Source organism: Notolepis coatsorum, assembly GCF_963971535.1.
Source record: "Notolepis coatsorum genome assembly, chromosome: 1".
Classification (NCBI taxonomy): Eukaryota; Metazoa; Chordata; class Actinopteri; order Aulopiformes; family Paralepididae; genus Notolepis; species Notolepis coatsorum.
Window position 1 is genome coordinate 84064125 of NC_140165.1, and position 14314 is coordinate 84078438.

Consider the following 14314-nt stretch of genomic DNA (forward strand, 5'->3'; position numbering starts at 1 on the left):
CTCCTGTGTTCTGCTATTGGGCTCCGCCAACCCCTGCCCTAACAAGAAGAGCTTTAATTGCATATTAATAAAAAAAAAAATACATGATACTGTATTGTACGTTACATTATATAATCATATTTTTTTTTGTCTACTTTTTCTCCCATTTTCTATTTTTCTCCCATCCCAATTTCGTATTGTCCAATTCTACCCTCCCCTGTCTCGAACGCTGTTAGGCCATGCCTCCCACAAGCCGGCTGCAATGTGGACGAAGCCTTACATCACGTGTCCCCTCCGGTACTCGAGGAAGCAGCCGTCGCATCTTTTCACCTGCACAGCGCGATCTCTCAGCGTCGAGGGTCTGCGTGGGAGGGCACGCCGCCCCCGTCGCTTCCTGATTCTGCTGCGCAGGCGCACCAACCGACCTGTAGGAGTCGCTGTCCACAACGTCCGATCCCCACCCATCAGCTTCCCACCTTCTAATACTGCCAATTGTATTAGTATGAACGACCAGCCAAGCTGATAGCAATGCGGAGAGCTGGGCTCGAACCCAGCGTCTCCTGCATTGGTGGTGAGCGCCTTGCCCACTGCACCACCTAGCCGCCATTATATAATCATATTATAATTCATTTGTATATTATATTAAACTATATTTACACTATATACTATTATATTATGGTACTATATTATATTGTATATATCATGTACTATATATCTCATATCACATTATATATGTGTTGTATACACTATTATGTACTATATACTATTATATACTGCAGGTATAATACTGTAATGTGTACTGCAGTGTAATGTGTACTATATGTGTGTACTGTAATGTGTACTATATGTATGTAAATGAACACACACACATGCACACACACACACACATTCACTGTCTCTCTCACAAACACACACACATTCACTTTCTCTCTCTCAAACACACACACACGCACACAATGCAATTTGTGACTTTTTCTGTGTTTTATTGCGTGAAAATTATGGAAAATTGCCAAAGAATTGCAGGCTAAACACATTATGACAGATTATCGCTTGTTGTTTCAAGGTAACATTAAGGCCAAACTGTTCATAAAACCAGAACTATGTACTATATATCTCATATCACATTATATATGTGTTGTATACACTATTATGTACTATATACTATTATATACTGCAGGTATACTATACTGTAATGTGTACTGTAATTGTACTATATGTGTGTACTGTAATGTGTACTATATGTATGTACTATGTATGTATGTAAATGAAAAGATTTTTTGTTTAAACGGAACGTAAGTCTTCAGGGGTAGGGCCCGACAAGCCTAGTGCTTCTCCCTAGCCGTTTTCGGACAATTGGACAATGCTGCAATAGCAGCTGGTAAAACGTTGGCGATTTATGGAATGACCATTGTTATGTGTCCAAAACTCGAAATAAAAATAACTGAACTGAACTGAACTGAATTGAACTGAACTGTCAGCAGTAACACTGTCAGTAGTAACACATGGAGCAGGGGTGGCCAACTGTCATTTATTCCATAAGAATGTAGAATAAACATTTACAGCCTTTTTTTTAATGGCCATTTGCATGTTCTTGGTATCTGATTCTAGGGACATCTATGGATCTCAGGGAATGTATTCCCAGTGTCAGAAATATTGTGTCTGTTACTAGGCTTGAGTAAATTGTAAAGAACCAAAGGAGAATATCAATAAAAAAAAAAAAAAAATTAATTATTATTTATCTTTGACTGTGAATAACACCATGCTCAAATTTACCAGACCTGAAATATCTAAGCAAATGAATAAAGGGAAGATGATTAAACAGAAAGTTTTGTACAGTAGATACAGTACTGAATTCTGCCATCCGGATGCATGCAATTTGAAATATGATTATAGAATATAGAATATCAGGCATATAAATGACCTTATTATGGCCAAGTCGCACATCTATGGATCGGGCTAAATCTCCCCTTTCCAATGGCAGAATTCAATCTGGATTTAGTATCACCAGGTGTGATTTACAAACCATGAATGAAATCTACTGTAAGTCGATTTCATCAGATTGCAATGCCGTTTTTTGCTAGACGTTCACAGAAAGGTAGAGAAACTATAAATAAGAGAAATAAAAAAGTAAATCCAGAAGTCAGATGATTGACAGGGGCTGGCGTGAGCTGGATAGTGTAGTTTTTCTAAATTCGAAAGCCCATCGAAAGAGCTTGGTCTCTTCCTTCAAAAGACTACATTCACTTTTGGCTGCGCCACTTCCTTCCATCAATATGCGCCGGTTTCCGACTCAATGCCCTGAGATTTCTATAATCTTATATTTCACTAATAACAGTTAGAATCATTGGTAAACAAACGTAATGTTGAAAATATACATGTTGACTGCTGTTTTGACAGGGTTAGGGTCTTTACTCTTGGCTACATTTGAAAAGAAAACGCAACATTAATTCATACATTCTGTAGCGATGTATTTGTGGCGTGATGTCATTTGCGGTCCAGTACCGGACAGCTCGGGCTTAAGAGGTTAACCCTGTGAGGCCAAAATAAAACATTTACTATCCAATAGCATTGTGAGGCTGAACAACATCACCCATTGACTATGTGTACATGTGCTTAAACATTAAAAAAAAAACATTTACAGACTTTTTTTTTAAATGGCTAAAAGTGATTTTGTAATTTTGCCACCGTGGGTCTCACAGGGTGCTTTTAACCCGGTGAGGCCCAAATAAAAAAGACATTAGCAACTTCAGAGGCCAGAGGGTGGGACCTATAAACACATGAAGGGTGCTGTGACTGAAAGAAAGGTTGAGAAACGCTGGTATATGGTGTGGCTCTTTGTGGTACCACAGTAATTTTTGTGACTGGTTGGCCACCCCTGACATAGAGCTTTAACAGGTTCAATATTATGAAGAGTAAACATTCCTTTTAAGCTCTGCTTGTGGATCACGAACAGATGGCAAGTAATAAGGGCATAACCCCCCTACGCACGCGCACACACACACACACACACACACACACACACACACACACACACACACACACACACACACACACACACACACACACACACACACACACACACACACACACACACGCACACATGCACACACACACACACACACACACATTCACTTTCTCTCTCTCAAACACACACGCACACAATGCAATTTGTGACTTTTTCTGTGTTTTATTGCATGAAAATTGTGGAAAATTGCCAAAGAATTGCAGGCTAAACACATTATGACAGATTATCGCTTGTTGTTTCAAGGTAACATTAAGGTCAAACTGTTCATAAAACCAGAACCAGAAAATTGTGCGTTAAGCCTTCACGAAATCCATGGAATTTTGTGGAAGTATTTATTGATGTGGTTCGATCAGCACTGCCTCTCAGACTGATAAAGTGTGTATTGATGTGGTTCTATCAGCACTACTACCTGATAAAGTGTCTATTGATGTTGTTCTATCAGCACTACTACCTGATAAAGTGTGTATTGATGTGGTTCTATCAGCACTACTACCTGATAAAGTGTGTATTGATGTGGTTCTATCAGCACTACTGTCTCTCAGACTGATAAAGTGTGTATTGATGTGGTTCTATCAGAAGTGCTACCTCTCAGACTGATAAAGTGTGTATTGATGTGGTTCTAAAATCTTACTCAAGTAAAAGTCAGAGTATCTGGCTAAAAACACACTTGAGTAAAAGTAAAAAAGTTTCTACTTTTGTACTTAAGTACTAAAAAGTTAAAGTACAAAGATCCTCACTTTCTAGTCTTGCACAAGGACCAATCAGCATGGGTATGGGCGGGTTAATTTTCCATTGATGGGGATTTTATTGGCTGTTTTTAAATAAAGTGCTGCAGGATTAATAATGTTAACGTTAGTTCGGCCAGAGAAACAAATATACTAATTAAAAAAGTTGGACCTGCAAGATTTGTACTTTGTACTTTGTAGGTCTGCAATGAAATGTAATTGAGTAAAAGTACAAGTATACAAACCTAATAATACTCGAGTAAAGTACAAATCCCCCAAAACAGTACTTAAGTATTGTAACGAAGTACAATTACTCAAGTACTTTACACCCTGACTGTATATATATATATATTAAGGCTGTCAAAGTTAACGCGATATTAACGCACGCACAATTCCTTTAACGCCACTAATTTTATTAACGCACGATTAACGTTTTACAAAAATAATAATAATTGTGTGTGTGTGTGTGTGTGTGTGTGTGTGTGTGTGTGTGTGTGTGTGTGTGTGTGTGTGTGTGCGTGTGTGAGAGAGAGAGAGAGAGAGAGAGAGAGAGAGAGAGAGAGAGAGAGAGAGAGAGAGAGAGAGAGAGAGAGGGGGGGGTGAGAGAGATGAGGAAGGGGCAAGAGAGAAAGAGAGTTGGGAGAGTGTGTGAGAGAGAGAGAGAGAGAGAGAGAGAGAGAGAGAGAGAGAGAGAGAGAGAGAGAGAGAGAGAGGGGGGCGGGGGGGGGGGGGGTGAGTCCTCAGCCCTTGTGTGGGTGAATGTAACAAAGTTCCTAACGTTTTCTTTCCCATATTATTTCATGCACACTTTATTCATTGTTTTAAATTATCCTTTTCTTTTAAGTTATTCTGTGCATCACTTTTTTATTTTATTTGTATGCAAATTTGCAATGCATGAGGGTCATCCTTTTGTGTTAAATGGCTGCATAAAGCAAGCATTTGTTGATAAGAGTATTAAAACTTGGAAAATATCCGCTTAACCCTTGTGCTGTCCTAACGATGAGGGAGCTCACTGGGCTTAGGGAGAGGAAAAGATACATCATGTTTAAAGCCATATAATTTTAACTGTTTACTATTTTTAAAACATTTTTTTACCCATGTTTAACATTCATAGCCTATTCTCAAGATATCTGTAAAAAATTACACATATTTTCGAATTTTAACCACTTAAATTAGTGTTTGTTTGATACCACGTCAGTTTTTATTGAAAAAATATGTCTTTTCATCAAAAAAGACGGATACTTGTTTGTTTTGACCATATTTCTAATATTTATTTTTGATAAAGACCAATTAGGAATATCTCGACGAATTACCTCTGAATATGAATCAAAAAAAATATTAAAGATTCGCTCATTAGTTCGACCACAAACGCAGTTGAGGCGAAACTTTACCAAGTGGGCAACTGCGAATTGCGTTTCAAAAGAAACGACTACATGTTGTTTTTGACCATATTTCTAATATTTATTTTTGATAAATACCAATTAGGAATATCTCAACGAATTACCCCTGAATACGAATCAAAAAAAATATTAAAGATTCGCTCATTAGTTCGACCACAAACGCAGTTGAGGCGAACGTTACGAAGCGCTCAGCGGTTCGAAATGTTGTTTGACCATATTTCTAATATTTATTTTTGATAAATACCAATTAGGAATATCTCGACGAATTACCTCTGAATATGAATCAAAAAAAATATTAAAGATTCGCTCATTAGTTCGACCACAAACGCAGTTGAGGCGAAACTTTACCAAGTGGGCCACTGACCTGCATTATCCTCCGGGCGCTCGATGTACTGCCCCGGCCAGAATATTCGGCTCGGCTCGCTGGTGAAACAAGGACCAGAGGTGATCCGCGCAGTACACTTCCTCGTTGGCGCGTGCCGCCTATGGGGGTCCTGTTTTTTCGGCGTGTGGCGCGCTGCAGACTGCGCGGTCCGGTCGCCTCTGGTTCTGTCTTGAAAATCCACTCGCCGGCCCCCCCCCCCCCCACCACAAAACCTGTGTGCCGAGTTTCAAGCACTATCAGCCCGCCACAGTCTATTCACCTCCCCTGACTTGTGGCAAAGTTATCTGTGGAGCAATGACGCCACCATGAGTTTTACATCGGTAACAGCACACCCCAGCAATGGCAGGGTCCTTGTCTCGTGGAATATTCAAAGCATGGCAAGATATATAGAGAATTGAACGAATAAGAGCAGATTTAAAAATGCTTAAAAATGCCGTTTTAACGTTGGAGTGGATGAGAGTAGAAATAGTAACTAGGGGTGAAGAAGGCACTAAATCTGTCTCTCCTATTTCTAGAGTGTTTCATGTTCTAAGCTTTTCACACAATGAACATATATGTAAAATTAAGATATTTACCCAATTTCATGAAATAATAATAAACACAGACACCGCTGTGCTCACACACACACTCAAAATATTTCAAAAAAGTAGAAAAAGCGACTAGGACAGCACAAGGTAGATTTAGAACAGATAAAAAATATGCGATTAATTTGTGGTTAATCGCGAGTTAACTATAGACAACCATGCGATTAATCAGATTAAATATTGTAATCGATTGACAGCCTTAATATATATATATATATATATATATATATATATATATATATATATATATATATATATATATATATATATATGTATATACCATATGTATGTGTGTTGTACCTACCTGTAAGGCATGCTGGTCTGCTCCGCAGTGCAGTCTTTGATGGTGAGCTCACACTCGCTCAGGTAAACCTCCAGCCTCCTGCTCTCCATCAGCGTCCTGGCTGCCACCAGGATCTGAGACGCAAATACCGACTCTTCCTTCTCCTTCGCTCCTTTCTTCTCCTCTGCTTTCCTACTCACAGAATTCATCCGCACCACTTTGGGCTTCTTGGTGCAGCCGTACAGCTCCTCTACCGAGAACTTCCCGGCTTTCTCCGCCGTTGACGACCGCACAGATCCCCCCGCGCCCGAAGCCCTCCCCGCGAACATGGCTTGGAGGTAATGCTAATGCTAATGCTAATGCTAAGTATCAAAATGAAGGCTAGCCTTTATATTGTCTAACAACTATGAGACGATCTGCCAACTCTGGCTAAGAACGAAAGCTAATGCTAAAAGCCTAATGCTAACCGTTATTTTGTATAAAGTATGTATGAAGTATACAGAAATAGCTATTCTCCCTTATATGCTACCTCAGCACAAGTAACACACTGTCAGCAGTAACACACAGACGGCAGTAACACACTAGTGTCAGCAGTAACACACTGTCAGCAGTAACACACTGTCAACAGTAACACACAGACAGCAGTAACACACTGTCAGCAGTAACACACTGTCAACAGTAACACACTGTCAACAGTAACACACAGACAGCAGTAACACACTGTCAGCAGTAACACACTGTCAACAGTAACACACAGTCAACAGTAACACACTCTCAACAGTAACACACAGACAGCAGCAACACACAGACAGCAGTAACACACAGACAGCAGCAACACACAGACAGCAGCAACACACAGACAGCAGTAACACACAGACAGCAGTAACACACAAACAGCAGTAACACACAGTCAGCAGTTCACACTGTTTCTACAATCACACATTTTGAAGTTCATTGATATGGTAAACTTTAAAACTCTGCAAGTTATGTACAAAGCAAGAAATAATCAATTACCGGTAAATGTAAGAAGCAAATTTCTGGATAAAGAGGGGGGATACAACCTCAGAGCCATTGAACGTGATGAAAACCAACCTGAAAATAATGTGTATCTCCTCTTACGGAGCCACCCTGTGGAATGGGCTAGACTAGAGGATGAACTAAAATATTGTGAAAACATAAATCAATTCAAATCTAGACTAAAAAAATAAATGTTCGATAGGTACAGAAGGGAAGAAGTGTCATAGTCACGGCGAGAGCCTTCCTCACCCCTCCTCCTTCCACGCCATCACGGCGGAAGCCTTCCTCACCCCTCATCCTCTCACACCCTTATATGGGCAGCATCCTACCCCTGGATTCCCACGCTTCCAGGACATCAATTAACGCGGCTGTGAGGGATTCCCTCGTCAGCGAATTCCTACTTCAGCCCACGGATCCTGCTCTACCCTCGTCGCAGTGTTAACCTAACTTCCTAGGTACGACAACGAACCCTAGCCTTGCTACTCTATCCTTGTTGAAATACCTTGTCCTAATCTTGTTCTCTCTGTGCCCAGGACCACCGCTCCGAGGCACTACCCACCTGGACGCCTCGTGCTGCACAAGGAGTGCACCCATTGCACATTCATGTACCTGTCGCACATTCTATACCTGTAAACCTGTCTGCTTGGGGGGTAAACATTAAAGCCAACCTAAAACACTCCATTCTCTCTCCTCCTGTGTTCTGCTATTGGGCTCCGCCAACCCCTGCCCTAACAAGAAGAGCTTTAATTGCATATTAATAAAAAAAAAATACATGATACTGTATTGTACGTTACATTATATAATCATATTTTTTTTTGTCTACTTTTTCTCCCATTTTCTATTTTTCTCCCATCCCAATTTCGTATTGTCCAATTCTACCCTCCCCTGTCTCGAACGCTGTTAGGCCATGCCTCCCACAAGCCGGCTGCAATGTGGACGAAGCCTTACATCACGTGTCCCCTCCGGTACTCGAGGAAGCAGCCGTCGCATCTTTTCACCTGCACAGCGCGATCTCTCAGCGTCGAGGGTCTGCGTGGGAGGGCACGCCGCCCCCGTCGCTTCCTGATTCTGCTGCGCAGGCGCACCAACCGACCTGTAGGAGTCGCTGTCCACAACGTCCGATCCCCACCCATCAGCTTCCCACCTTCTAATACTGCCAATTGTATTAGTATGAACGACCAGCCAAGCTGATAGCAATGCGGAGAGCTGGGCTCGAACCCAGCGTCTCCTGCATTGGTGGTGAGCGCCTTGCCCACTGCACCACCTAGCCGCCATTATATAATCATATTATAATTCATTTGTATATTATATTAAACTATATTTACACTATATACTATTATATTATGGTACTATATTATATTGTATATATCATGTACTATATATCTCATATCACATTATATATGTGTTGTATACACTATTATGTACTATATACTATTATATACTGCAGGTATAATACTGTAATGTGTACTGCAGTGTAATGTGTACTATATGTGTGTACTGTAATGTGTACTATATGTATGTAAATGAACACACACACATGCACACACACACACACACATTCACTGTCTCTCTCACAAACACACACACATTCATTTTCTCTCTCTCAAACACACACACACGCACACAATGCAATTTGTGACTTTTTCTGTGTTTTATTGCGTGAAAATTATGGAAAATTGCCAAAGAATTGCAGGCTAAACACATTATGACAGATTATCGCTTGTTGTTTCAAGGTAACATTAAGGCCAAACTGTTCATAAAACCAGAACTATGTACTATATATCTCATATCACATTATATATGTGTTGTATACACTATTATGTACTATATACTATTATATACTGCAGGTATACTATACTGTAATGTGTACTGTAATTGTACTATATGTGTGTACTGTAATGTGTACTATATGTATGTACTATGTATGTATGTAAATGAAAAGATTTTTTGTTTAAACGGAACGTAAGTCTTCAGGGGTAGGGCCCGACAAGCCTAGTGCTTCTCCCTAGCCGTTTTCGGACAATTGGACAATGCTGCAATAGCAGCTGGTAAAACGTTGGCGATTTATGGAATGACCATTGTTATGTGTCCAAAACTCGAAATAAAAATAACTGAACTGAACTGAACTGAATTGAACTGAACTGTCAGCAGTAACACTGTCAGTAGTAACACATGGAGCAGGGGTGGCCAACTGTCATTCATTCCATAAGAATGTAGAATAAACATTTACAGCCTTTTTTTTAATGGCCATTTGCATGTTCTTGGTATCTGATTCTAGGGACATCTATGGATCTCAGGGAATGTATTCCCAGTGTCAGAAATATTGTGTCTGTTACTAGGCTTGAGTAAATTGTAAAGAACCAAAGGAGAATATCAATAAAAAAAATAAAAAATTAATTATTATTTATCTTTGACTGTGAATAACACCATGCTCAAATTTACCAGACCTGAAATATCTAAGCAAATGAATAAAGGGAAGATGATTAAACAGAAAGTTTTGTACAGTAGATACAGTACTGAATTCTGCCATCCGGATGCATGCAATTTGAAATATGATTATAGAATATAGAATATCAGGCATATAAATGACCTTATTATGGCCAAGTCGCACATCTATGGATCGGGCTAAATCTCCCCTTTCCAATGGCAGAATTCAATCTGGATTTAGTATCACCAGGTGTGATTTACAAACCATGAATGAAATCTACTGTAAGTCGATTTCATCAGATTGCAATGCCGTTTTTTGCTAGACGTTCACAGAAAGGTAGAGAAACTATAAATAAGAGAAATAAAAAAGTAAATCCAGAAGTCAGATGATTGACAGGGGCTGGCGTGAGCTGGATAGTGTAGTTTTTCTAAATTCGAAAGCCCATCGAAAGAGCTTGGTCTCTTCCTTCAAAAGACTACATTCACTTTTGGCTGCGCCACTTCCTTCCATCAATATGCGCCGGTTTCCGACTCAATGCCCTGAGATTTCTATAATCTTATATTTCACTAATAACAGTTAGAATCATTGGTAAACAAACGTAATGTTGAAAATATACATGTTGACTGCTGTTTTGACAGGGTTAGGGTCTTTACTCTTGGCTACATTTGAAAAGAAAACGCAACATTAATTCATACATTCTGTAGCGATGTATTTGTGGCGTGATGTCATTTGCGGTCCAGTACCGGACAGCTCGGGCTTAAGAGGTTAACCCTGTGAGGCCAAAATAAAACATTTACTATCCAATAGCATTGTGAGGCTGAACAACATCACCCATTGACTATGTGTACATGTGCTTAAACATTAAAAAAAAAACATTTACAGACTTTTTTTTTAAATGGCTAAAAGTGATTTTGTAATTTTGCCACCGTGGGTCTCACAGGGTGCTTTTAACCCGGTGAGGCCCAAATAAAAAAGACATTAGCAACTTCAGAGGCCAGAGGGTGGGACCTATAAACACATGAAGGGTGCTGTGACTGAAAGAAAGGTTGAGAAACGCTGGTATATGGTGTGGCTCTTTGTGGTACCACAGTAATTTTTGTGACTGGTTGGCCACCCCTGACATAGAGCTTTAACAGGTTCAATATTATGAAGAGTAAACATTCCTTTTAAGCTCTGCTTGTGGATCACGAACAGATGGCAAGTAATAAGGGCATAACCCCCCTACGCACGTGCGCGCACACACACACACACACACACACACACACACACACACACACACACACACACACACACACACACACACACACACACACACACACACACACACACACACACACACACACACACACACACACACACGCACACATGCACACACACACACACACACACACATTCACTTTCTCTCTCTCAAACACACACGCACACAATGCAATTTGTGACTTTTTCTGTGTTTTATTGCATGAAAATTGTGGAAAATTGCCAAAGAATTGCAGGCTAAACACATACATTATGACAGATTATCGCTTGTTGTTTCAAGGTAACATTAAGGTCAAACTGTTCATAAAACCAGAACCAGAAAATTGTGCGTTAAGCCTTCACGAAATCCATGGAATTTTGTGGAAGTATTTATTGATGTGGTTCGATCAGCACTGCCTCTCAGACTGATAAAGTGTGTATTGATGTGGTTCTATCAGCACTACTACCTGATAAAGTGTCTATTGATGTTGTTCTATCAGCACTACTACCTGATAAAGTGTGTATTGATGTGGTTCTATCAGCACTACTACCTGATAAAGTGTGTATTGATGTGGTTCTATCAGCACTACTGTCTCTCAGACTGATAAAGTGTGTATTGATGTGGTTCTATCAGAAGTGCTACCTCTCAGACTGATAAAGTGTGTATTGATGTGGTTCTAAAATCTTACTCAAGTAAAAGTCAGAGTATCTGGCTAAAAACACACTTGAGTAAAAGTAAAAAAGTTTCTACTTTTGTACTTAAGTACTAAAAAGTTAAAGTACAAAGATCCTCACTTTCTAGTCTTGCACAAGGACCAATCAGCATGGGTATGGGCGGGTTAATTTTCCATTGATGGGGATTTTATTGGCTGTTTTTAAATAAAGTGCTGCAGGATTAATAATGTTAACGTTAGTTCGGCCAGAGAAACAAATATACTAATTAAAAAAGTTGGACCTGCAAGATTTGTACTTTGTACTTTGTAGGTCTGCAATGAAATGTAATTGAGTAAAAGTACAAGTATACAAACCTAATAATACTCGAGTAAAGTACAAATCCCCCAAAACAGTACTTAAGTATTGTAACGAAGTACAATTACTCAAGTACTTTACACCCCTGACTGTATGTATATATATATTAAGGCTGTCAAAGTTAACGCGATATTAACGCACGCACAATTCCTTTAACGCCACTAATTTTATTAACGCACGATTAACGTTTTACAAAAATAATAATAATTGTGTGTGTGTGTGTGTGTGTGTGTGTGTGTGTGTCTGTGTGTGTGTGTGTGTGTGTGTGTGTGTGTGTGTGTGTGTGTGTGTGTGTGTGTGTGCGTGTGTGTGTGTGTGTGGAGAGAGAGAGAGAGAGAGAGAGAGAGAGAGAGAGAGAGAGAGAGAGAGGGGGGGGTGAGAGAGATGAGGAAGGGGCAAGAGAGAAAGAGAGTTGGGAGAGTGTGTGAGAGAGAGAGAGAGAGAGAGAGAGAGAGAGAGAGAGAGAGAGAGAGAGAGAGAGAGAGGGGGGGGCGGGGGGGGGGGGGGCGGGGGGGGGGTGAGTCCTCAGCCCTTGTGTGGGTGAATGTAACAAAGTTCCTAACGTTTTCTTTCCCATATTATTTCATGCACACTTTATTCATTGTTTTAAATTATCCTTTTCTTTTAAGTTATTCTGTGCATCACTTTTTTATTTTATTTGTATGCAAATTTGCAATGCATGAGGGTCATCCTTTTGTGTTAAATGGCTGCATAAAGCAAGCATTTGTTGATAAGAGTATTAAAACTTGGAAAATATCCGCTTAAGGTAGATTTAGAACAGATAAAAAATATGCGATTAATTTGTGGTTAATCGCGAGTTAACTATAGACAACCATGCGATTAATCAGATTAAATATTTTAATCGATTGACAGCCTTAATATATATATATATATATGTATATACCATATGTATGTGTGTTGTACCTACCTGTAAGGCATGCTGGTCTGCTCCGCAGTGCAGTCTTTGATGGTGAGCTCACACTCGCTCAGGTAAACCTCCAGCCTCCTGCTCTCCATCAGCGTCCTGGCTGCCACCAGGATCTGAGACGCAAATACCGACTCTTCCTTCTCCTTCGCTCCTTTCTTCTCCTCTGCTTTCCTACTCACAGAATTCATCCGCACCACTTTGGGCTTCTTGGTGCAGCCGTACAGCTCCTCTACCGAGAACTTCCCGGCTTTCTCCGCCGTTGACGACCGCACAGATCCCCCCGCGCCCGAAGCCCTCCCCGCGAACATGGCTTGGAGGTAATGCTAATGCTAATGCTAAGTATCAAAATGAAGGCTAGCCTTTATATTGTCTAACAACTATGAGACGATCTGCCAACTCTGGCTAAGAACGAAAGCTAATGCTAACCGTTATTTTGTATAAAGTATGTATGAAGTATACAGAAATAGCTATTCTCCCTTATATGCTACCTCAGCTTCAATGACCATGATTTAATATGGTGGTAAAAGCTCCGGTCAACATTCTGTAAGTCTGTAACTTTTCTCACACTTTGCCTCAACACTCCCTCCAAACCCTGCTAGATTCCAGGTCAACACTCCCTCCAAACCCTGCTAGATTCCAGGTCAACACTCCCTCCAAACCCTGCTAGATTCCAGGTCGACACTCCCTCCAAACCCTGCTAGATTCCAGGTCAACACTCCCTCCAAACCCTGCTAGATTCCAGGTCAACACTCCCTCCAAACCCTGCTAGATTCCAGGTCGACACTCCCTCCAAACCCTGCTAGATTCCAGGTCAACACTCCCTCCAAACCCTGCTAGATTCCAGGTCGACACTCCCTCCAAACCCTGCTAGATTCCCAGGTCAACACGATCCAGTTCTCCAAAGTTCCTAGTCCTGAGTGAGAAGTAGAACATGGAAAAGTGTTCCGTTGGTGTGAAGTTCTTCATGTAACTCCTTCACAATGTTCATTCTACACCTACGTCTTTCCTATCTCCTCAGCTGTCAGCTGTCCATGGACTCCAGCATTGGTTCAACCAGAGGACAGATAGAACTCTGTCTGTCTGTCTGTCTGTCTGTCTGTCTGTCTGTCTGTCTGTCTGTCTGTCTGTCTGTCTGTCTGTCTGTCTGTCTGTCTGTCTGTCTGTCTGTCTGTCTGTCTGTCTGTCTGTCTGTCTGTCTATACGTCCGTCCGTTTGTCAGTCTGTCAAGTTCTGTCTCTATCTTACTCTCTCCCTCTCTCTCTCTCTCCCTCTCTACCATCCAATCTGTCCATCCG

At 40.6% G+C, this 14314-nt stretch overlaps 1 protein-coding gene across 1 annotated transcript in view; it reads right to left on the reverse strand.

The window, feature by feature from the left end:
* LOC311240642 (voltage-gated potassium channel subunit beta-2-like) overlaps positions 1–13327 on the reverse strand; it is a gene marked incomplete at both ends in the record, with an annotated part of 226876 nt that extends 213549 nt beyond the window's left edge. Inside the window, one exon of the mRNA XM_084329214.1 lies at positions 13020–13327. Coding sequence (XP_084185340.1) covers positions 13020–13327 — 308 coding nt within the window. The remainder of the gene's footprint in view (positions 1–13019) is intronic.
* Between the last annotated feature and the right edge of the window lie 987 nt (positions 13328–14314).